Below are 26,739 nucleotides of genomic sequence, written 5' to 3'. Positions count from 1 at the left end.
TTGCATCTTCTCATACCGGATTTGAGAATTTCATTTTTGCCACATTCTACACCTGCCAGTATGGCAGGTGCAACTAATGAAGATCCAATATAGTTCTCACCGAAATCTCAATCGAAATTAAATCAACTTGAATACAACTCAATAATAGTGACAGCTGGTGATGTGTTCGGGAATGTCGAAAATGGAATATTTCTTCACGGAACAGTATCACATCGGAAATATTCTATCAATCAATTGGAATGGTAATTTGAGAGGAATCCTCTGAATTGAAGGATGGGTATTTGCTAATGGCAATCGATTTATGACGAACCTTTGAAAATTTTTAATTAAATTTCTAGTGACTGCCTACTTAGGACAAAATAATCCCAGTTAGTCAATCAGGAAATAGGAAATACGGCGTAGGAAAAAAACGTTGTAGACTTGGCAGTGGTTTATCGAATTTGAAATTGAACTTTTCTTTATAGATAAAAAAAACCAATTAATTCGACTGAACTGAATGAAGTATCAATTTAAGTCTTACCTCGACTGTCACTAACCGCAACGGTCTTGCAAAATTATCGATACCGAAAAAATAGACTCCAACGTTTCCTTCCTGGCACTCTAATCATGACTGATGAACAGCAACGAATGGCACTATCTCCGATCAGTTACCGTCCGTGTCGTTTCGGTTTTCCTTAATCGAAATGTATTGCACTCTTCCATCTCATTCAATCAGCCCCCGCTCGGTCAGCCGGGAGACTCCGGGAGGCAACCGGATCCCATCAATCGATGGACCGCCAAACGTCTTCCGGTGCGTTAATCCGCTTTTCAAATCAATTACCATTAGGACAAATCGACCGACATGAATCCTGTTTTACACTTATGTCTTTAATGGAGCAAACTGGCTTCAAACGGACAACGCCAGATTTAATCGTCAAAGTGAATCTATGGATCTGTGGATAGAACTACGATTTCTCAACCCTTACCGATTGCACACGTACGTAATACTAACGGATCTAATTTTATTTCCTTTCCACAGGTACCATCACATTTTACGCCCGCTTTCCCGCTTGGCATGCCGACACTAGCGGCGTTACCATCGTCTTCCGCCGTCTGCTAGCTCGGTGTGAGCTTCCTAAGCGCTGAGAAACACCGACCATGACCATCGACGCCATCAATCAACAGAGGCTGCTGGAAAGTTACCGTTCTTCCGTCGTCGACGCCATCGTCATCGTCTTCGCTGAAAATCGCCGTCTCCCGGCAGCCGGGGCCAATCCGTCGTCATTACTGCCAGTGCCGGTTGCCCGGGCAGACACCGTTCGTCGCTCCACCTACACCATCAACGGCCTCAATGGCAGCAGAAGCTAACTCGTCAAAGTTATAGCAGGGCAGGGCGCAGTAAAACTTCGTAGCTTATTATCATGAGTTTCCACAAAGCGCCACCGCCCAGGCTACCCAGCCTCGGTGGGACCTCACCGCTCGCCGCCAAGTCCAACGGTAAGTGGGAGAACTTTCAAACGGCATTCGGGACGTTCCGATGGTAATCGCTGGCGGTTCGCCGGTTTATTGGATGCGCGTCGTAAAAATTGAGTGAATAAAAAAAGGCATGCCCTGGTAAAGCGTTCCCTGCCTGCCCGGCACGGCATGGTAATTTACTCCATAATTTTGATTGAAGCTTGGCCATTTATATCTCGCTGTTATCACGTCAAATTGCGTGAAGCGAATGTTGGCTTGTGATGGAATGTCAACGCATTTTTTCTACTAGTGTCCGTCTTCTGGCAAGTTGCCCGATTGAACCTAGGCAAATAAATTGAAGTTATCCGGAGAAATCGGCCAGCTTTATTGAGTTGTTGTGTAACACGCAGCCGTAAGACTCTTTGATTATATGACCTTGGTTAAATTATTAAACTTTCTCAAAATGTTTTTTAGCAGCAAGGTTTTTTGCTCCAATATACGCCCTGCATGAACACTAATAAAAGTATCATAAAATACGTAGGTTTGCTGGACATTTCGCTAGTAGAAAACATGCAATGAGAATAACATGCAAACGCGGCATGCCATTGTAGAAAGCCTACATTTAAGGTCGAGAAAGTTATTAAATTAAATAAGCAATATATTATTCATTACAATCAAACAATTATTTTAGTTTTATCATTTCGTTAGTGTAATGAAGAGTCATTGCAATGAAACAAAAAAGAATAACTTCTGTCTTGTGAAATAAACATTGAACCGGTATGAATTACAAGCAACATGTTGCGCATATATCGCCTCCAACACAGCACGTACAAGCTAGTTTTACGTTAAGTTAAGTGGAACTCCAACACGCTCTTTCGGTTGCAGGCCAAATGTTTTATTACTCTAAAGTACCGCCGCATCCTTATTAGGTAGTTTAATTTCTAATTTCGTTCTTATTCTTCCAATTCTATCATTCCACACACGCACCACATACTCACCTCGGCGACGATATTATTTTTTTTGCGTGATTGCTCTTTGTTTCTGCCGGCGAGAAGATAGACTTTTATCTACTCGATAAGTGCGATAGAAACAGGCAATCTGTTGCCGGACGTCGTCGCTGCGGCAAGTTTAGTGATTTACTTTAGTATCCTTGAAAACAAATTAGGTAAATCCAGAAATTCACCGATGTGCTCTTATACGCCTACTTACTTTGACCAACAGGAGAATTATGTTGCAACGCTTGTTTATATACGATCTTCTGGAAAGTAATATTGATAGCCCGGAGCTGCTAGGCCAAGTTCGGTTCAACGTACCACCTAGGCATACCCGACGAGCGGATTTCTTTCGACTGCCATTACATCGTACTCTCTTCGCCCGAAGTAATCCAATTGTCTTGTGTTCTCTTGAATTTAATATTGTATCTGACTGTTATGATTTTAATGTAACCAGAAGTTACATAATAAGTCTATATTAAGAACTATCTGTGCGACATAGTCGAAGACCAGTAAATTGAAACTAAAATAAAAATAAAATACTTTCTTAACAACTTAAAGAACTGCTTTTCTCCAGTCAACCGACTCAATACAGCATTTTTGGACCTTTACGAAGAAGCTGTCCACCAAAGCTGTGCCAAAAGTTATTTTATCTATTGAAAATGATCGCGGCAGTTCAATTATTAGCTGTCTCTCGAAATTGTCACAATGTATTTTGGCATTTTTTCTATATTCACTTAAAGTAATGTCTAAAAACGAAACTTTTAGTTGACGACTAAGTTTGAACTCCAACAAAATAAGTTCTCACCCTTTAGTTGTATACATCCCGCTATTCAAGTTGAGATCCCGCTAAATCTAGCGGGAAAACCGCTGATCTGGCATCACTTGCCACTTGCTCGACGGTTGTCATCCGACTGTTCGTTCCTACCATACTACAGTTGATTGATATCGTACAGTTAAGTGTGTGTGTGTGTATGGAGTGGTTAGACTGTATCCCTCCAGTCCCTCCAAATTATTTATTTATTTATTTTTCCATTTGACCGGCTGCCAGCACAGCTAGGGCTATATGGGCCCTCCAAATTAGATATTAGTTTTTTTGGGGCCGCGGAAGGTTCTTATGATGGTTAGAGACCCCTACCCCGCTAACAGGGGGGGGGGGCTCCCATACAAATCTATACTTATAAAAATGGATTTCTGTTTGTCTGTCCGTATGTTCCTCGCGGAATCGAAAACTACTGAACCGATCGACGTGAAAATTTGCATGTAGCGGTTTTTGGGGCCGGGGAAGATTCTTATGATGGTTAGAGACCCCTCCCTCCACTAAGAGGGGGGCTCCCATACAAATCTATACCTATAAAAATAGATTTCTGTCTGTCTGCCCGTATGTTCCTTATAGAATGGAAAACTACTGAACAGATCGACATGAAAATTTGCATATAGGGGTTTTTGGGGCCGCGGAAGGTTCTTATGATGGTTAGAGACCCCTCCCTCCCCTAAGAGGGGGGGCTCCCATACAAATCTATACCTAAAAAAATGGATTTCTGTTTGTCTGTCCGTATGTTCCTTACGGAATCGAAAACTACTGAACCTATCGGCGTGAAAATTTGCATATAGGGATTTTTGGAACCGAGGAAGGTTCTTATGATATTTAGAGACCCCTCCCCCACTAAGAGGGGGAGCTGGCATACAAATGAAACCCAAATTTCTGTATGTCTGTCCGTATGTTCCTTGTAGAATCGAAAACTACTGAACCAATTGGCGCGAAAATTTGCAAGTGGGGTTTTTAGGGCCGGGGAAGATTCTTATGATGGTAAGAGACGCCTCCCTCCACTAAGAGGGAGGACTGCCATACAAATGAAACACAAATTTCTGCATAACTAGAAAACTAATCGAGCTAATGGTATCAAATTTGGCTTGTGGATGTTTTTAGAGGCAGAATTTTTTTTTCTATAGTGAATTGAGACCCCTCGCCCCTGTGGTAGTGGGGGCGGACTCTCATATAAATGAAACCGAAATTTTTGCGTAGCTTAAAAACTAATCGAATTCGAGAAATTTTGGACTCTTCCAAAACACACACTAGATGATTCAGGGGGAGACGGCCGCAGGTCTCACAGTTTCATTTTTGGCAATACGAAGTTTGTCGGGTCAGCTAGTATTTTATAAAGTTTTTGTCCCTCCGGTGTTGGGCAAGTGGAGAGGGGGGCGTGGGGGGTTTGCGAAAAGAAACAAAGAGAATTTTTATTCGACCACAATAAATACGCGTTTTAAGCATTTTTACTTAAAGTTTAAATGTGAAAACCAAATCTGTTCTTGCTTTTCATATTGACGTTATGCTTTTCCTTGTAAAGACCTACGAAAATGAAAGAATTTTTTTTGCCGATTTTCAGAAATTCCATTGTTCGAATTGCCATTTCCGTTTTGTGTTAGAAGCATTAACACTCGTACACTCATTTTTCGAGTTTTTTATGCTGTAGAACCCACAGCCAATTGATTTTATAAATAAAATTAATGTATATCCTACAAATTATTTTTTTGACCGCCCCCCCCCCCCCCCCAGATTTTTCAAGCAAATTTCCTTGAGAGGGTGACAAAAACTTTATAAAAAATTTCCTAGAATTATATTTTTTTAGGTAAGATTGGTAAGCAGCACTTGAATGACATTTGACTTACTTTGCCACGTATTCCCTTCAGTTTCCTTCTTGTTTTCCTGCTAACGATGGATTTTTTTTAAATTTATTTTTTTAATTTAAAATAGGATTTAAAGTAAACCTTCATTTAGTTTTACAATTAGCTCTACACAGGAATTAAGCAAATAACGAACTGAAGAACTTCGCACCACTTTTCTGCTCTCTATCATTTTCTGTTTACGTATTATCGAGTGCACGGATGCAGCCGATGACAATGCGACACACCGAGGAGCGCCCCATAAAAACCCTCCTGGTTGTGGTGACTTTGTACTGAACCATTAAAATGATACTTGGGAGCAGCAGAACAGCCTTAGTGTGCATTTTCTGGTGATCCAATTCTTTGTGATAATAAATAACAAAGCGGGACACGTCCAGTAGGTCAATACAGGTCAATTTGGGAAGGAAACGAATGTTAGTACGACCCTTGCTGCTACTACCTTTTGACATCCTTCGATCCATGATCGAACCCATGATACTCAGAAACCCTGACCACTTCTGCATACAAAAGCTATCAAGCTTGATCACGCCACTGCAGATCAAATGTTCACCATTCGGTACATCTTACAGCAAATATGGGAATACAACGTAGCCGTACATCACATGATTATCGACTTCAAAGCAGCATACGATAGAGTCGATCGAAATCAACTGTAGCAGATGAAAAATGAATACCGTTTTCCGAGTAGACTGGCATAGCTGGTCAGAAGACGTGCGAATCCCGGGGATATTCTCGATTCTTTTAGAATTGCGACAAAGATTAAGACAAGATGACGGTTTACCTGGCATGCATGTTAACATCGCTCTTGAGGGGATGATCCGACGAGCTGATATCGAAGCGAGTCGTAAGACTCCACAAGCAGAAAACTGGGCTTACTTTACCCTCCGTAAAAGAACGATATTATCGGGAAGAGTAGCTATGCCGCCGCACAAAACTGATAGTGTACGTTGATTAGACATGTGCGCCCTTGTCGTGTTCGATTGGAAGGTGGTTTATTTATTTATTTATTTATTTATTTATTTATTTCGTCAAACTATGTAGACTACATTCTTACCCTAAAGTTTAATTAATACCTTACTTTAATTGTTTTATTTTAATTCAATTTAATATATAGTTGGCAATCTGTTGCTGGCCTTTAAATCATGCAATTCTAGTGCACGCCTTTTTAAGCATAATTCGTGACATAGTTACGTCAATGGTTTCATAGTATTTATTGTAAATGCTCATTATTCTATTAATAGGACCGTTTCTTGCATAATCTGTTCTATAGTGGTTTAACATAAAGATGTTACGTGTTCTTAACGAACGCACCGGTGCATAGAAGTTAAGGTTTTCTAGTATATTTTCTGAATTTATACGTTGTAAAACTATATCATTTACAAACAGAAGCATAGCAATCTCTCTTCTTTTTTTAAGTGTTTCGATGTTGATGAGCATGCAACGAGATTCATACGATGGAAGAGGAAATGAACTCCAACCCAGCTTTCTGAGTGCATATAATAAAAATTGTTTTTGTACAGATTCGATACGACTGGAATGCACTTCTTGGTAAGGAGACCAAACTACACTACAGTATTCTAAAATGGATCTTACATATGTAACGTATAAAGTTTTTATAGTATAAGGGTCCTTGAAGTGGTAGCTGAATCTTTTAATAAAACTAAGCATGTTATTAGCCTTGTTAACAATCGTGTTAAAATGGTCTACGAATGTCAATTTTGAGTCAAGAATCACTCCTAAATCTCTTACTTTACTACATCTTCCTACATGTTGTTTTCCAAGAGTACAGTTATAGTCATTTAGTGTATGTTTTCTTGTATATGAAATGATGCTGCATTTTTTAATGTTCAGATCAAGAAGACTCTTGATGCTCCAGTTGTAAAAAATGTCGATCTCTTGTTGGAATACTTGAAGGTCTAATTGGGTAGCAATTTCCATGTATAATTTCATATCATCGGCATAAATCAATACTTTGAGACGATTCAACACAAGGGTAACATCATTAACAAATAAAATGAAAAGCAAAGGACCCAAATGAGAGCCCTGCGGAACCCCGGATGTTACCTTAACTGGATCAGAAAGATGTCCACAGAATCGGACAATCTGCAGTCTGTTTGTCAAGTAAGATTTGATCCATTCTAGGAGATTTGCTTCAAACCCCAAACGATTAAGCTTAAATAATAGCATATGGATATCAACCCTATCAAAAGCTTTACTAAAATCAGTGTAGAGAGTTTCAACGACATTACCTCTGTCCATAGAAGCAAGCGAGAAGTTAACGAATTCTATTAAATTAGTGGTAGTAGATCTTCCTTTGTAGAACCCGTGTTGATTGCAAGTTATACGATTTTTCACCTGATCAAATATTTTCTGATTTATAATAGCTTCAAAAAGCTTAGGGATACATGAGAGCATTGCAATCCCACGGTAATTCTTAATTTCTGATCGTTTTCCCGATTTAAATATCGGAATGAGGTATGATTTTTTCCACGTGGACGGGAACCGCCCTGACTGGAGAGATAAATTAAAAATCCAGAACAACGGATTGACGATCGCAGTAGCTACGTTTTTCATTAATGAAGGTGGAATTCCATCTGGCCCTGGTCCTTTAGATGCATCTAATTCTTTGAGCGTTGTCAAAATTTCTTGAGCTGATATGTTTGTCACCGAGATATCATTTAATTGTTCCGGTAAATATGAAAAATAGTCAAAATCTCGGTTTATATCGCTAGTCTTATAAACAGTTTGAAAAAAGGCAGCAAACTTATTACATATTTGTTTGGAATCAGTACTGACGAAGTCCTCATATTGCATTCGAGATGGAAAATTGCTGGACTTCATTTTATCATTAGCAAATTTAAAAAATTGTTTTGGATCTGATTTAATATTGTTTTCTATCCGTATATTATAATTCTCGTGTGTTAAAGATATTTCAGCATCTAGCTCTCGAGATATGTTTATATATTGCTCCAGATTGTAATTAGTTTTATATTTTTTATAAGTTTTATGAGCTTTTTGTTTTCTGTTTTTCAAATTTTTTATTTGCCGGGTAAACCAAACTGGATGCTTCATGGATTGCGTTCTCTTTCTCGATTTAGGAACTATCTCATCAATGATACAATATAGACAAGCTAGGAAAGTATCTACCGCTTTGTCAATATCTGTTTCTTCTTTTAAGAGAGATTGCCAGTCTATGTCAGTTAACCTTCGATTAATAAGCTCATAATTCGCTTTTTTGTAGTTGTAAACCTGTTCATATTCAAACTCAGTAGGACGCGATCTCTTAGTGTCAACTAGCAGCGAATATTCAATAGCTGTGTGGAATTTCTCATTTCTCCACAAAGAAAATGAGGCTTTGTCAACACAGAAATCCTCAGTTAAGTTTGTTAATAAAAAATCTAAAAATTGATTAAGTTCGTTTCTAATGGGATTTACTTGAAATAGCCCTAACTGACTAAATTTATCGAATATCATCTGCAGGGTTTCATTGTCTCCTACTATAGGAAGCAAAAGTGATTCATTATCATCATTTACAATGAATTCCGCGCTATTCTGGTTAAAATCTCCATAAATATGAATTTTTGTGTCTGGTTCCATGTCATCAATAACTAATTCCGCTGTATTTAAAATTTTTTCATACGATTGCCTTTTTGCGCAATGGGGGGGAAATAGACAGATGCAAATATATGTCTTTCGCCATTCAACAAAACTTTAACCCAGACATCTTCAAACTCTGCATACTTTTGAGTTGAGATTAGCTCGGCATCATACAGAACAACATACAGTTTAGTATAAACTAAAAGTGGAAAGAGACGAAGGCACACGAGTCAACGAGTTAGTAATCATGAAGCAAACCCTACCGCCAGCGCGATGAAAACCGTCCTCTTCACCAACCCCGCTAAACCAGGAACCAGGAGAGGCCCAACTTGCGAGATAGCTCAAAAAAGCACCGGGTAGAATGGAGCCTAGTTGCGGTACATTCCGATTTCGAAACTTGACTTTTTGTTCTTATACGACAGACTACGCAGCTAGCTGTTAGGATGTAGAATGGACAACAGGAGTGTAGAATGGAGATGACTGTTTAAAACAGCTCAACCGACACTGGCTCTATGCTAAACAACAACAACATATTATGCTTAAAGACAGTATTAAAAAAACTATATAAACACAAAACTGAAATTTTGAACGATTTTTGCCACTTTCACAGATCGCTTGCCAGGCATGGAATTTTTTACCGTATTTCGACAGTTTCTTCTTTCTTACACTCTTGAGAACTACACACTTGAGGTAACAGCATAGTAATTCTGTTCCGGCATTTGTCTGGTGTCGACCGTGATGTTAGTTTCACTACCCGTCACAAAAGAGAACAACTTTGTGAGCTACTTCCTGTACAGCTTTCTTGCGCGAGTTTTGGCCACCGTAATCTGATTGTAAGTCCGGTTTGATGCATTTTAAACTTTGTGTACGAGTCCAAAACGAGTCATTGTTTTTACACAAAACAATCCGAAGCTTTCGTTTTTCGTTTTCGTTCACATCCCGAATCGCAATCAACCATCGATGAAAAGCCTTTCAATTTTCAAAGCGAGTGCCCAATTTTTTTTCGTATTGTTTTTGTTTCGAAGCTACTCAACTCAACACATTTTGATAAAACAATATACGTTCAAATACTTTACTTTACTTTTATCGAATTGCGTGAGTTTGTTCCGCGAGGCAGTGAAATACTTCAATGCAAAATTGTTTCCCATTTCCTTTGGTCGGATTGTTAGGAAATCAGTGCCATACCAACCTGTAAAATCTAAATCTGAATTAATACTGATTGTTCGACGATACTGGTATGCTATAAAAAAAAGTCATGAGAAACAGGATGTAAAAAGCTTACTAAGGAAGCAGCCAAGGTACGCTGAAAATTACCATCCAGAAGCCAAAATCTGCATATTGTTCGCATTCTGAACTAATTTTCCCGTTGCTTCACACCGAGAAACGCAACGAAAGGGCTGCTTTCGTAAGGGTAGAAGATAGAAAAGGTTGAATTTTTGGTAATGAATAAACAGATGTTTCGACGACCCACACTAAATTTCTGACCCTCGTGGAGCGTGGAGCAGTAGAATATGCAAACAGGTTGAAAATTGAATCACACCTGCCGGAAGGCTAGCTGTATTTCGCATCGATAAAGCTCACCACAATTAATATGTACCTAACCGGTTAGGTTAAACCTAGAACATAGTGAAGCAATAACCTCAATGGTTGATCTTTCTATTAGGTTTAACCCTTAGTTTGGAAGACATCAGCAGTGTGTTGGAATATGAAAGCGAATTGCTTTGATTTTGTGGGATACTTGCATAACAAAATGTGCTGGTTCGATCCACATGCTGACATAATTAATTTCAATTTTGTGTTTTTTTTGTGAAAGACAAACCTGCTTTCTTTCACTAGTGGCGCCATAATACCAACACTTCATTAAAATCTACAATTAAGACTTAATAGAACATAAAAATTTCAATTATCACACCGGATGTCATGTCGACGAAAATTAATGATTTTTCTTTATGTCTGCCTAGCACGAGACTCCAGTCAGTTTATCCACGTCGTCGGTCGATTTACGGGTTTGTAATCGCCACAAACTTCTTTCCTGCAGGTGCCAGATACACACACGCACCGATAGATGTGACATTTTAAAGGCAAGGTTGCCATCAGAAATCCAGCTCCCGTGAACACCCCCCATCGCGACCGAATGCCGACGTACGGTCGTTTCCTAGCACACTAACGATTATTAAGTACTGTAATTAAAATGTACGAAACAGACCTGCAACCTGGATGGATGTGTCGGATGCCTAAAATTGAAATGACAGTGTAGGATCAGTTGAGGTGCGTTAATTAGGTTGACGCCTGGTGTAAATACCAATTTGCCATCAACACATTTTACAATTTATTTTCGGATGGCGCCGATAAATTCATTCAAAAAGACGTAAAATGATTACGCTCTGACAGACCGTGGTGGTGACCGCGGAAATAAATTTCCGATCCATAAATCCTTTCCGAGGCAATTCCAGCTGCTTTATTCGTTATCATATTCAAACGGACGTGTTTTTTTGTTTGAACGCAAAATTTTTACTGACTGTTTAGCATCTGAGTAAACAGTTCTGTAATTGATTTGTGCAACGCTGGTCAAATATAATATTTCTATGAGGTGGAAAAAACGAACTGCTCGACAAAACTAACAAATCGCCCTCGTCAATAATATTCATATAATTTAGTGATTGCGTTGCTCAGGGTTTGGCTATACTGTATGTAAATGGAAATTACACTGTTTATGACAGCTAGTGTTTCCTGCATGGGCGCAAAAATATAATATAGATTTCAACTGTATTATCAGTTACTTTATATGTACATTTTATTAACGGTTCGGAGTGCCCGATTATCATTATTAATCAACGAAATGGCAAAAAAATGGCAAACTAAGGAAGAACTATTGGATGCATTGCGTCCACAAATCATACACATTTTCCTAACTAAACTATCTGCTATCCGGTAGATTACTAAATGATGAAAAGAGTAATTTGCTCTCATTTTATAACGAGAAATATAAAATTTGTCAAATGATGTCATATGGCATCATTGGTCTGAATCGGGTTAACCAAACATTGCATTACATGTTCTGGCACATAAAAAAGACAACCAAAATATTATTTTCTTTACTGTCTTTTCGTCATTCTGTTATCGTCTTTCTGTCCTATGTTCGTCGTCCTTTTTTGCATATTTTGTCGTCTTTATAATGCTTTTTAAATATCGTTTTCTGTCATATTTCCTGTTTTGGTTGTTTTTTTACGGCCTTTTGCCATTTCTGATACTGTTTTGGCGTTTTTTCGTCGTCATTTTGTCCGGTTTCTGTCATATGTTCGTTATTTTAATTTTGCATATTTCATCGTGTTTTTAACGCTTTTGATGTCTTTTTAACGTGTTTTTTTGTCTTCTTTTTATCGCTATTTTGGCGTCATTTAGTCGTCTTCATCATGTTTTTATGTTAATTCCGTTATCCCTTCGACCATCGTTTTCTTAATTCCATTTTTAGCATTTTTGGTTAATTATTTCGGCGGTTTTTCACGTTTTAGTCTTTGTTTTTGTTACTGGCATCTTTTCTTTGTTTTTCTATTGGCATCTTTTCGTAGTCTTTGTTATCGTTTCGCCTTTTTTCGTTGTGTTTTTCCCTATTTTTGTGATTTACTCGTCGTCCTACTTGTTACCAAGAATACAAAAAGCTATCGTTTTACTGTCTTTTCGTTGTTCTTTGGTTCATATTTGCCATCTTTTCATTGTCATTTTTGCGAATTTCGTCGCTTTTTGACCCGTGTTTTTAGTCCTCGTTTTACTGTCTTTTTATCGTCTCTTAATCGCCTTTTCTATATCTTTTTATAGTTATTTCGTCATTTTGTATTATTTTTTCGGCATTTTTTGTTACTACTCTGGTGTTTTTTCATTGTATTTTGACCGTCATTTATCTTTTTCATCCCATTTGTCGTCTTTTCATCATCTTATTGATAGACCAAACTCGTATTTTTAGTCTTTGACCTTGAAAGGCGGTCAGGCATTATTATTAATATTATATTTTTTAGAAACGGTGGTTCTACAAATTTGTTGGAGTGAAGGGAAGAAGCGGAAAGGTGCGGGGTGGGGGGGGGGGGTTTGCCGGGGCATGTGGCTCGCTGGTACCCGTGTACCTATGAACCTATGAACCACAGAAGCGCTGGACAAAAGCAGACTGTGGGTTCAAATCCGGTTATAATCTTAGATTATAGCTTGGTTCGACCCATGCACCTTCCAGCATTGGACAAAAGGTAGTAGTCAACGACTACTTGTTAATTGTAGCAACCAATCCCCCGCCCTCTCACCTTCCCGCTCTTTCTCCTCCACCCCAAAAAAATTTTCATTACTTTCCCCTACCGTCCCTTCTTCAATTGTAGAACCACCATTTCTAAAAAATATTAATCGTATTGATGTCAATGCGAAACCCTTTCACCGTCTTTTTGTCATTTCTTGATTGTCTTCTTTTCGTATGCGTCGTCCTTTTGTCATTCATATTTTGCCATATTTCTGTCGTCTTTTCATGATCGTTTTCCCATCATTTCAATGTATTTTCGTCGTCGGTTCGTCGTTTTTTTGTAGTCTGCATTTGACATTTTTTGACGTTTATTTGTCGGATTTCTGTCTCCACGCTTTTTTGACACCTTTAAACGTCCTTTTTATCGTGATTTTTTGCTATCTTTGTCGTATTTAGTCATTCTGTTGTGGCTGTTTTGGCTTCTTTTCGTTTTCTTTTTGTTGTCCCTTGAACCCTTTTCGCCATCTGTTTGTCATTTTTGTTGTTGTCTCTTTTCATATTCGTCATCTTTTTGTGATCTCTCTGTCGTATTTTTGCTGTTGCTGTTTCTGTTTTCGCGTCTTTTTAATGTCAGTCGTCTTTTCTTTATCTTTGTCATCTTTTCACCGCTGTTTGTCGTCGTTTCGCCGTTTTTTTTTGGTTTTTCGTCACTTTTTTGTCAATTTTTCGTCATTCCGTTTGTTGTCTTCACTATCATTTCAACCTCGTTTGTAACATGTTTCGTAGCCCTTTTGAGGCTTTTAGACCGTTTTTGTCGCTATTTTGGCCCTTTTGCGTTTGTATGTTGTTTCCATCGTATTTATGTCATTTTTTGTTGTCTTTTTGTCAATTTTGTATCGTATTTTCGTCATCTTTCCGTCACTTTTACATTTTTTCATCGCATTTCAATCCTCTTTACGACGTCTACTCATTAGAGTAGTAAACCCTTTTTACTATGAGTAATTCTCGCTGAAACGGGGCCACTACAGACAAGAGGTCTTCAAATATTGGAACTTTTGCACTAATTTGGTTGAAAATGGCTAAACAATAAGAATTACACTTTTGATACCTCGAAATAGTGGGCCCCTCGTTCGCCAAGGGGCCTAACAGTTTCAAAAAAGTTGAATTTTGAGCAAACCTTGGGATCTATATCATGTGATATTTGATAAATTTGCCATGCAACAACTAACAAATGGTCCGGTTCTGTAAAGAAGAAGAACAGGACTTTCAAATAGAATAAAAAAAAATTTGGCGGCCATCTTGGATTTGGTTGCCCTGGTTGTTTTATTCAGTTAATGCCATTGCACACCTAATTTTATGAATATTTCTTGTAGCATTTTTTCTCAGCTTTCCAACGGTGGTCCTAAAATGAAAATCGGTTGGGGGGATCATGATGAAAACGGCGATTTTTAACCAAATCCAAGATGGCCGTCAAAAATTTTATTATTCCATTTGAAAGCCCTGTTCTTCTTCTTTACAGAACCGAGTCATTTGTTCGTTGTTTCATGGCAAATTTATGAAATATAATATCACATGATGTAGATCTCAAGGTTTGCTCAAAATTCAACGTTTTTTTTTTTTTGAAACTGTTAGGCCCCTTGGCGAACGAGGGGGCTACTGTCATTTCCGTGAAGTTTATGAAAATCCGTAGGTATGAGCAATGGATCCGTAGGTCCGTAGAAAGTTCCTAGATCCGTAGAACTATGGATAAATCTGTAGATCTGTCGTCACTGCGGGGAGCATCGTACCTTGAAGCTAACTGGACGGTTATGAACAGAACAAATGCAAACGAAAAAATAGAAAAGTAGTCAACGAGGCAGAAAATAAAAACGAGAAAAAAGGAACAAAAATGACGGAAAACGGTAAAGGTAAGATAAAATAATAGGAAAATCAGGACCGAAAAAAGTGAAAACAAGACAAGCAAAAAAACAATGAGGAAACAGCAGACACAAAAACGGAGAGAACGAGAGAACAAAGGATGGAAAACGAGAAAAATAGAGTGAAGACGGAACAGAAAATGAAAATATACGTGACAGAAAAGGTGGGAAACGCGAAAGTAAAGCAGAGAGAAAACGAGACTAGAAAGGGAAATCGGGACAGAAACCAAACGGGGAAAGGAGAATAGAGAAAAAGTGAGATAGAAAAAGAAAACCGTGAGAGAAATCGAGAAAAAAAACAATCAAACGGAACTTAAAATGAAAAGATGGGACAAAATGGGAAATGGGATCAGGACGGGAAAGTGCGACAGAAAAATTTGAAAAGGGAAACAGAAAAAATGGACCAAAGAAAAATCTTAAGCAAGAGAGGAAAAAGGTGAAACGGAAAGCAAAGAGAAAAGGGGGACGAAACACAATGACCGTGACAGAAAAGAGGAAAAAACGGGACATCTAAAAGAGGATAAACAAAACTTTTATAACTTATATATGCATTCCAGTGACAAACAGTCTTCAGAGAAAATGTGTACTATAATACACTTAATAACTTTGTAAAACATTTGAAAACAATAGAAAAAAACTTGTGCAAAGTTATTGAGCAGAATTGAATTTTAAACGCTCTTTTTAAACAAATCATTATGTTTCGCAAACAATCAGAAGCAGATAGTAACTATATTCAGCAAAGTTGCTTTTTTTAGTGCGTACTATGGTATTCTAGAAGAAAAAAAAAGTTTTTAGGCCCATTCATGAACAATAAGTTTGTATCACCAAAATAAATAGTTTAACGGTCACACTAATAGTGTGAAAAGATGCGCTATATTTTATTAGTAAACTTCTACAAAGACACCATTCTTGAAAAACTACGTTGCTTTCAGGCAATAGCGAATAATCACGCTTTTGCAAGGGAGAACGAAAAGGAAAGAGAGAACAAAAGAATGAAAAGAAGTAAAAAAAGGGTTCCGAAAGAAAGAAACAAAAAGACAAAATACGGCAGCCAACAAAAAGACGAAAATGAAAGGAAAAAATGAAAAGAAAAACTGGACGTTACAGAAAAGAAGGAAAAGCAGGAAATAATAACAACCCAAGAACGGAACAGATGAAAAGGTAAAAATAAAAAAGGAGTTAACGGGACAGAAAACCAAGACAAGAAAAGACAAGACAAGTTATGTAGTTTTTACTTAATGACCGCGCTTTTGCGAGTGAGAACGAAAAAGAGAGAAAAAAAGTAAAAAAGATAAAAAACGAGAAAAAATTAAGACAAAAGGAAAGGCTCCTAATCTAAGAATAATATAAGACCAAATAACGGGACTGGGAATATTGAGATATGAGAGAGAAAGAGAGAGAGAGAGAGAGAGAGAGAGAGAGAGAGAAACCGCGACAGAAAAGGTTGTAAAAGAGGGAAAGCAAAACAGAATGAGAAAACGGAACAAAAAATAAGAAAAAAATAGCAAGAAAGGAAATAAAACCCGAGAGAATAATCGAGGAAAACGGGAAAAAGATGGCAAATTGGATGCAAAAGAAGAAAAGTGAGACACAATGGAAAAGGGCATTGGAGTGAAAAAGACAGAAAAAGAAGAGAAGAAAAACGGACTAAAGGACAAGGTAGAACGGGAGAGAAAAAGGGAAAGCGGAGAGTTAGGGGGAAAAGAATGCTAAAACAGAATAAACGTGACAGCAAAGAAAAAAAACGGGCATCTAAAAGTGCATAAATCATAATCGACATAAAAAGTGCAGCAGTGTTTTGGGGGTTAAGTGTTCTCAGAACTTTAAGTCTTGAAGTTGAAGCCCACGGTACTTTTCCGACAAAGTATTGCTGGGTAGTTTACAAACTACTGTCAAGCATAATGGCAAATTAAGCATAACCGATCATCTTAGTTCCACTTTTTAGTGCCTGCTTCTTACCGACATTAAATCATTTGACACCGTCACTAAAGTCACCTGGCATATGAATTATGATATGACATCAGCCCTAGAGCGTGCGTAGGGGGGTGAAGTGTTACAAGCCATATATTATGAAAAGCAGCTGCTAATAGGAGAATTGTTAAAACTTTACCGGGGTGTTTGTTTTTCTTTTGTTCGCCTACATCCCCCGCCTACAGTGCCATAGCCAACCAACCAGGCAGACAGACAGCGCAAATTTTCCCGACCGTTATTTGAAGCATTATTTTACACCGCTCATTAAATGTCTAAAAGTAAAACCACCACACACACACACATGATGGCAGGAGACGAGGTGTCAGTACAGTACGGGAAACGGCAGTCTAATGAAGTCCTCCTATGGCTGCGTTGGAAAGCCTTTTCGGTGTCTATGCACGAGCAACAACTGATTTTGTCATGAATTTTTAATGACTTCATTACAGAGTGAAAAGTGAAATATGAATTTAATTAAGTTATTTTGACAATTCATTGCAGGCCTAATTTGGGGAACATTTTCTATCATTCTTGGTTTGTCTGTTAGGTAAACCAACAATGATCAAATTAAGAATCAAATGTACTGCTCTGTGCGTAACAATATTAGGCCATTATTGCACGGCACAGTAATTTAGTACCCATTGTAAGAATAATAGCAACTCTTTACGTTTGTTTATTATGCAGTTTAGTGATACATAAATTATTATATCATTATCTTATTAGCACTTCCAAGTGACCCATTACCCTCTCAGTTGTGTCCATAATAAAAACACTCTCGCGCATAAACTCGATTAACGCGCTCGGCGAAAGTGGACACAATTTACCATCCTACAAACTAACCTGCCATGCCGAGATTACAGGGACACTGTGAAATATGGCTTCTCTTACACCGCTGGTTCCGCTGCTGTGCACATGCACTAATTTAGCACTTTGTCCGTTTGCTCTCGTTTCACCCTACCGTCCTCTCACCGACAAAACTCCCGGCGGCTTGGCTTTTCCGGCAACCGGCAACTGGCAACTGGTAACTCGTGCTGGCCCTGGACCCAACGAACGCTCGACCAGATGTGTACGATTACATATTCATCGACAGTGGCAGCCCCGATTCGTACCTGGCCGGCGAGCTAGTCGGCAGCATCGTGAACGATAGCCTGCAGCAGCTGCTCAATGGCACCGATTCCGCCGGCAACCGGACCGAGCTGGACGGCCGGCTGCTCAATGGCACCCAAACCGGGCTGAACGAACCGCTCGGTGACGTTATCGTGATGGCGGTGACGTCGCTTATCCTTGGACTGATGATACTAGTTACCGTTATAGGTGAGCATATGGAGTGCCAGTACTTTGCAATTTAGAAAACAATTTCACTGATTTATTTTTCTGATTTCTAACTTTTTAACTTGACTCTTGATTTCCGTTTTAATTCAATCTTAACATATCTCATTTTTTGTCTGCTTTTCAGGAAACGTTTTCGTAATTGCTGCCATCATACTAGAACGAAACTTACAAAATGTAGCAAACTATTTAGTGGCGTCACTCGCTGTAGCCGATTTATTGGTAGCTTGTTTAGTTATGCCATTGGGTGCTGTTTACGAGGTAATTCAGTTCTTTAGACTCAAAACATAATTTACTATTCATTGTTGTAAATTTTTAACACATTTTCATAAGTTAGAATTTAAAATTGCGAGATCAAAACATTATCCGAGGATGATCGTAGCCTAGTTAGTTGATACGTCGATCGCATTAAAAAATTTAATGATTATCTGAAAATAGTTTATGAATCTGATCTGATATTTCCTGCATTTGTTGATAGCTTACCATTGTTTTGTTTTGATAATGAAATACCTATTTCATATTAATCGACTAAACTTGCTGACCATTCGCAGATAAGCCGTGGCTGGATCTTGGGCCCCGAACTATGTGATATTTGGACGTCGTGTGACGTCCTTTGCTGTACGGCTTCCATTCTACATCTGGTTGCAATTGCCACCGATAGGTAAGACATATTTCACGTAACATAAGTAACCAATAAAACCGATACAGATTACGAAAAGGTACTTATAACTATATAAGCTGCTGCTATTCTTTGTCAAGGTAGTCACTTTTCTGTTCGCAGCAATCAACCACATCATTACTCATGTTGGCAGCTGCGATGATGTGTGTCCCATCCAATTAAATCGTACGCGTGCGAGCAAATTGTATGTACCTGGTTGGCCGTGAAGTGAAGGCAAACCTCAAATTGAAACGTGCTAAAGTGTTTTCGGTTGATACCGTGCGTTGGTTGTCAGTAGCGTCCGCGGAATACTCCAAGATCGTAAGTCGCGACAATTTTGGCGACGCCGATACGTGAGTGTGCCAAAAACATAAGAGTCCTAGAATTCTAGGATCGCGAAAGGATCCTTAGGGACAAGAAGAACACTTGGTTGGCCGTACTTTGAAGTGTAACTTCACTTGTAACTTACGTGCTTCATCCTTCCCTTACAGTCAAACTTCTGTAAATTGCAAACTGAAAATGTTTGTTCCCAAAGATGTTCAAAAATAAGAACAGACAGGAAAATTGTACGATTTAGTGATTTATCCATTTTTATAAGAAAAATATTCCGCATTGATAATTATGGGCACACTGGGCTAACGCTTTCATTTCACCGTCAATTGCTTTCCATGCACCGGACTGGCTGTGTCCATTTGTATACACTTATTTTGTCATTTCCGCCAAGCATGCAACAATGGTTTTGGGAAAAAGATCAGCATCTGTCTACAGTAAACGGTTATATGGAAAAGTGTCGTGAACATTTTTTTTAGGTTTTTAATCATTAAAGTCTAATGCTTAGTTTTTGACTAACCAAGAACATAAAATAAGTTTACCTACTTAATAATAAAAAATGCTACGATTTTGCTTTGTATGCTTGTCCGTTTTTTAAATTCTAGACCCGTCTTTATTTATATTATCCTGTTCCTTTTTTAAATTCATATTTCAATTACCCATTTCACTTTTCAAGCTTTTGAACAAAGTTTTCTGCGTTTTTTATTTCGTATCAAAAAAACAATTTTTCTATTATTATTCGTTCTATCTAATTTTTCTCTAGTTTTTGTGTTTATTGTCCCAATTTCCATGCTGAACTCACTATTTCATTCTGGTTCAATATTTTTTATTCAATCCTGCAATGCTTTGCCTTCTGTGTCTGTTAATGGAGATTTGAATAGACCTCCACCGCATCCACAGGAGCGCCAATCACCCAATTTCCGTTTGGCCTATTTCTCCCTTTTCTTTCTTCTTGCCTCTCTTCTCTCCCCAAAACTCTCTTCAAAATTTTCCGTAACGTTCTTCGTGAATCTTTCCCCAAATCTCTATTCAAATCTCTTATCAAATCTGTCCGTAGATCTCTCTTTAAAACTCTTCTCAAATCTCTTTCGAAATTTCTTCAAATCTCTCCCCAAATCCTTACTCAAACCTCTCAACAAATCTTTTCCAGAATCATTCTCCAAATATCTCCACAAAACTTTCCCCAAATCTCATCCAAAAGATCTCTCTATATCCTTCTCCACAACATTATTCCAATTTTCTCTCTAAATCTCGCTTTAAATACCATTCCGGATCTCTCTCCAAATCTCTCCCCGAACTACTCCATTTTTTTTATCTATACCTTTTTTAAATTTCTTCTCAAATCTCTACTCATTTGTCTCCCGAATCTCTCGCCAAATCTCTCTCCAAATCTCTCCCCAAATCTCTCTTCAAATCTCTCCACAAATCTTTTCCCAAATTTCTAGCCAAATCCCTTCACGGATTTCCTTCTACATTTCTCCATAGAACTTTTTTCTAAATCTATCTCCAGTGCTCTCTCTCTCTCTAAAACTTTTTCCATTTCGCTCCTCGTAAATCTCACTACAAATCTCTTCCCTAATCTTTCTCCAAATCTCCCTTTAGATCTCTTTATAATTTATAATTTCAAATCTCTGTCTAAATTTCCCATTGGATATTCCCTAAAAATCTCTCTAAATTCTTTCTCCATCTTAATCTCTGTCTATTTCTCCCTAAATTTCTCACCAAAGCTATCTCCAAATCATTTTCCAAATATCTTCACTAATCATCCCACCATATCTTTCCCCAATTTATCGCTCCAATTCTCTCTCCAAATTTCAAATCTGTCCGTAGATCTCTTTCTAAAACTCTTCACAAATCTCTTTCGAAATTACTTTCCGGATCTCTCTTCGAATCTCTCCCCAAATCCTTATCCAAGCCTCTCACCAAATCTTTTCCCGAATCATTCTCCAAATATCTCCACAAAACTTTCCCCAGATCTCTTCCAAAAGCACACTCTAGACCCTTCTCCACAACCTTATTCCAATTTTCTCTCTAAATCTAGCTTTAAATACCATTCCGGATCTCTCTCCAAATCTCTCCCCGAATCTATACCTTTTTTAAATTTCTTCTCAAATATCTACTCATTTGTCTCCCAAAACTCTCCCCAAATCTCTATCAAAATATCTCCCCAAATTTCTAGGCCAATCCCTTCACGAATTTTTTTCTCTTCTCTCCCTAAAACTTTTTTCTCCATTCCCAAAAAATCCTTCTTCATTACTTTCCCTTACCGTCCCTTCATCAATTGTAGAACCATCGTTTCAAAAAAAAATTAATATATGCCTGACCGCATTTAAAGGTCAAAAGACTAAAACACGAGTTTGGTCAATTTTTTCTCTCTTAGGATCTCTCTCCAGTGTTCTCTTTCTCTAAAACTTTTCCCCTCTAAAACTTTTTCCAAATCTCCCCTCCAATGTTTCCCTAAATCTTTTTCCAAATCTCCCTTTAGATCTCTTTATAATTTATAATCTCTGTCTAAATTTCCCATCGGATCTCTCTACAAATATCTCCTCAAAACTTTCTCCATTCCATTCTCTAACCAGATCTCAACCCAAATCTCTACCCGAATGTCTTGAAATCTCTCTCCACATTCCCTAAAAATCCTTCTAAATTCTTTCTCTATCTTCAACTCTTTCTATATATCTCTCTCAAACACGATCTACATTTCCCTTCAGATTTCTCACAATATTTCTCCCCAAAGTTAGCTCCCAATCATTTACCAAATATCTTCACTAATCATTCCCCAAATCTCTTTCCAAATATTTCTCCATATCTCCATACCATATCTTTTTCCAAATCTTCCCTAATATATCGCCCCAATTCTTTCTCTAAATTTCAACCCATATCTTTTTGCAAATCTCTCTCCAAATCCATCTCTAAAACCCGTTCAAAATTTCTTTCTAAAACTCTATCTAAATTTCTGTATAAATCTGGCCCTAAATTCCCTACCGGATCTCTCTCCAAATCTCTTCCGAAGATCATTCCTCAAACCTCTCCAAATTTCCAACGAATCTTCACACAACCCCTTTCCTAAATCTCTCTCTAAAACTCTTTCCAAATCTCAATTTTTTTCCAAATCTTTCCCCAAATATCCTCCCAAATCTCTATCCAAATCACTGTTCAAATCTCTTTCTAAGTCATTCCTCAAATATCTCTCGAATTCTCTCTCCAAATTTATAACTATTCCTTTCTGCAAATCTCTCTCCAAAACGCTTTCCAAATCTTGCCCTAAATTCCCTTCCGGATCTCTCTCTCTAAATCTCTACCTTGAATCTTTCCTCATATCTAAAGAAAACTAAATTGAGAGAATGGCAAATCACTCAAGAACTCGATGAAAAATGTGTGTCTTACTTACATTTTGCGACAATTTTATTTAAAAACTTACGTTTTCTGTACATTGGGGTCAATTTGACCCCAAAATCCAAATAGCTGTATCTCAGCGAAAACTTGACGGATTTCCAAATTTTTAGATATTTCAGAAAGGTAATTCAATAGACTAAATGATAAAATTATGATTGTTGACTTGGCAGGGGGACCTTTGTACAAGGAGGGGTTTTAGTAAAGAAAAGTCGGAAAAATCGGATTTTTTCAGATTTGTGACGTTTATATTACGAAATCCTTACCACCTAGAGCGATGGTCCTTCTACAAAAATACGCGCGTACACGAGACCTTCAAAGTCACATGTGGCATTTTACAGGATTTGCTCGCTAGGTGGCGTTAATGCGAAAATAATCCTCTTTTTTTTGTCTTAAATATATGAATTCTACTCGTGTAAGTCGTTCTTGCTCTCGGAAAATTTGAACAGATAGATATCTCTTCGATCTCACTCCAAATTTCTCTTTTATACTCTGCATTTCTCGGATACTTCTTCCTTTCGATGTATCTGACAATGAGAGATTCTCTTCGTCTCCCCTCTCTTCCACTTTTTACGGCGATTCTAATGCATTTCTGCGCATCAGCTTTGCACAAATCGGTTGCCGGAGTCACTAGCTAGGTAAATTTTTTGAAAATTTTCTTTTCAATGCTTTAGTTTCGCCGTAAAAAGTGGAAGCGAGGAGACACGAAGAAAATCTCTCATTGTCAGATACGTTGAAATGAAAAAGTACCCGAGATTTCTGTCTCTAAATCTCGCTTTAAATTGCATCTCACTCCTTACCTCTCCCCAAATCTTTATCCAAATCTTTCTACATATCTCTCTCTAGATATCTATGCAAATCTATACCTAAATCTTTCCCCGAATTTATCTTCAAATCTGTATATAAATCTCACTTCACATTTCACTAAAAATTTCTCTAATTTCTCTCTTCTCTAATTCTAAATCTCTCTGGGGATCTCTCTCTACCGCTCTTTTCAAATTTCTCTCTAAATCTCTCCCAAGTCTTACCGTAAATCTTCTTTCAAATCTCTCCCCTAATCTTTTCTTAAATACCTCTCTAAATCTCTCTCTCTCTCTCTCTCTCTCACAAAATATTTTTCTTTCCTTTTCGCTTTCTTTTTCTTTCACTTCTCTCTTTATTTCTTATTGGTGGAAACATGTCTACTTGTCTTATAAATATAAATTTGGAAATTAACTATTCAGGTACTGAATTTAAACAGAGATTTGCATTACCTTTCGATCCCGACGTAGGTCCTCCTGTATGAAGCCTCTAAGGTATTTCTATTTCTACTTTTCAAAATTTTGATAGAGTATTACATTTGACGAAAAATTCCTTCTACGCTTATGGTCAAATCTGAATCGTTACAGAGTTAGTGAACGTTTTTAGTTTTCGGTTTTGTTTGTCTTAAATTAACTCTGGTACGAAAAATATGCTAGCTGATTCAGATCTGTTACCGTAAACGCGCCTAATCCTGCGCACCGCACATTTTAGTCAAAAATACAAATTTTCTGCAAATTGTACATCGAGCTAGATATTTGAGAATACTATGATTTTTGACGAAAGAATGCGGTGCGCAGAATTTGAAACCTTACGCAGACTCAGATGCGTTTACGGTACTTTCATTCGAAAGCTGAGAAAATGTTGTACTGAAAATCAGTATTGCGAAGCCCACACTCGAGCGGTCTAATTTTCTCACACACGTGTCATTCTAACGAACACGCCGGTATAAGCATCTCGAACTCTTGCTTTTGTTTATTCATGCACTGCGAGTGCACGAGTTACTCCCGCCCATGAGTAGAATCGAGGGCGAACAAGAAGTAGAAAAGAAGAAGTAATGCAAAAACTGTGTCTTAATGCGCCACTAGTCCTCACGGGCAGCTGATTGCTGATTGAACTATTTGACTCGTGAGCAAGTTATGCAGGAAGACGATATGTGGACGTGCGTGCGCAAGTGTGTAGGTAGCAGAATGTCTGCATACAGCAACGCCGGTTGTTTCTTTTACGCTTGCTTCAACGGCGTAAGCGTTGAATGCTATGCTTCTCATACTTTGTCGCGTGAGAGTAAGTATAGTTGTTTTTACGCTCGGCTCGCAACATTGCAGAAAATTTCCCTTAAGCCGTTTACTTCATAGAAATTAGTTTTTTTTTTCAGAAGCTAAAATCTTTGAAACAAGTGTTTCTCGCGGCGTCTTTATCAGTTTTCTAAACAAAAGCATGGTAAAGTTGATTGTTTTTTACCAATTTGAAGCTCTAGTTTTGTTCTTTGGTGTTCTTTGGCGTGAAACGGCTATGCCTTTTAATTTCATCACCATTTAATTTTAAACATATCGTGTTGGCTGTTGAATTAGTATCTGAAAACTTCACGAATTCTTACATCACACAAAGCACACTAGGTCACCGCGTGCGACGGACACGGTCTGATACGTATGAAAAACAACAGTGGTTTCGCCTCCACGTTTGCTCAAGCCGCTTAGGTTTATCCGCAGGCAGCAGATCTTGAACCAGCAGTGTACAAAGAAAGCATTTTGACGAGCTCCGCACGCTCCATACCTTCCAGTGCAGCACGGCTGTGGCACCACTTGGCTTATGCTTGTTTTGGGATCATTACCCATAATCCGCAAAATTTCATGGTTAATTGCTGATGCTGCAGTCGTTTTCAGACACGTCCTAGAGAGATCCGAGAAGTTTGTTTTGTTGTTGTTTTCTATAAGTGTCAGACCGTATCCGTCGCACGCTGCGATCCTGTGTACTATGCGTGATGCATAAATTCGAACAGTTTTCTGATACATATTCAACACCCAACACGATACATTTTGAAACGATATTGCAACGAAACTAAAAAAGATCGACAAAGGCAAAGCCTTCGGTTTGAACGTTCTTTCTAAGGCCCTTCTTTATCGACAGACAGCAGGCTATTAGAGTACAAGCCCTACTGACTCTATCTAGCAGCACCACCTAGCGGTTCTGTTCACGTGGAAGAACGAATTGTAAAATGATACCAAAGCTATAAATTGATAAAAAAAATTCCCATACATTTTACGTGTCAACGGACGACGATTACATTCACCGAGCTTGTGATTGTGGCTGCTGCTGCTGCTTCAAGACAGAGAAGCAGAATAAACTTGCAGCGGTTGCATAGTCCTGCCTTCTTAACAAGCAAAGACTATTTAAATGGCGAAAAATATAAAGCAAAGCCATTCTCCTTTGACTTTTTGCTTATAACGCTGCAAACAAGCGACATATGCAGTCATGGACTGGCTAATGTAAATCAATGTTCATGCCTTGACGGTTGCAGTCGCGGAATGAGAGAGCAGACAAGAGCGAATATATTCAGACGGCAAAGAATTAAATTGCATCTGCACGACAAACTTGCTTTGCAATTGTTAGCGCGGAGTGAGGACAAAAAAAGCAAAGCAAATCCCAAGTGCTACATTTCGTTATCGAAACTTGACCTTCTGTTTTTATACGACAGACTTCGCAGCCAGCTGTTAGAGTGCAGGACAATTGCAGGGCCAGTTGCTACGATCCTATTGACTCTAACAGCCTCTCCCAGTCGGGATTCGAGCATATGACGACTGACTTATTAGGCCAGAATCATACCTCGCGGTCAACCGGGAGTGAGGACAATCGTTCGCTAAATATAAACCTAGAAATGGCTTTTATTAATGCCAATAACGGTGCTTGAGGGAGATATCTATTTTATAATACTCCGATTTTCGCACTGGTAGAAATATTTGTTTTTGAATTCCACGAAAAATTCACGAAAATAATTAATAATTATACATTTTAAACAGTTTTTGCATAATTTTCCATGATCCAAAGAAACTCCAAAGAATAGTCTAAAAAAATATGGTCATGTAATCAGCAAACTTACGTTGTATAGTGATATAAATTTCACGACGGCTTTTTTTTCGTTCCTGAGCTATGAACGAATACAATCAATGAACCAAGCAAAACTAACAGACTTTCATGAAAATTTAAAGATGCCTTCTCAAAGTTTTTTAAAAAAAAAACTCCCATCAATATAGTTTTTGCTAGATAGATGATGATTAACCTAATTCAATCAATTCTATTTACGTCTCACCTGTTTTTTTTAGAGTGGTTTTAACCCAGTCTCACTTGTTGTTCGTCTTAATCAATCATTGATTTGATTATGTTTGCTAACATGTATTGTCAAATTTCTGACAGTTTTACTCT

At 38.1% G+C, this 26,739-nt stretch overlaps 1 protein-coding gene across 1 annotated transcript in view; it reads left to right on the top strand.

Moving 5' to 3' along the window:
• Nucleotides 1-1,400: 1,400 nt before the first annotated feature.
• The window catches only part of LOC128734438 (5-hydroxytryptamine receptor-like), a 38,599-nt gene continuing 13,260 nt past the window's right edge, over nt 1,401-26,739 (top strand). The window contains exons 1-4 of the mRNA XM_053828639.1: nt 1,401-1,476; nt 17,874-18,125; nt 18,268-18,401; nt 18,692-18,801. Of these exons, the coding sequence (XP_053684614.1) occupies nt 1,401-1,476; nt 17,874-18,125; nt 18,268-18,401; nt 18,692-18,801 (572 nt within the window). The remainder of the gene's footprint in view (nt 1,477-17,873; nt 18,126-18,267; nt 18,402-18,691; nt 18,802-26,739) is intronic.

The sequence above is a fragment of the Sabethes cyaneus genome, chromosome 2 (genome assembly GCF_943734655.1).
Source record: "Sabethes cyaneus chromosome 2, idSabCyanKW18_F2, whole genome shotgun sequence".
Lineage (NCBI taxonomy): Eukaryota > Metazoa > Arthropoda > Insecta > Diptera > Culicidae > Sabethes > Sabethes cyaneus.
Note: the sequence above shows the minus strand (reverse complement) of the source record. Positions and strands in the feature narration are given on the sequence as shown.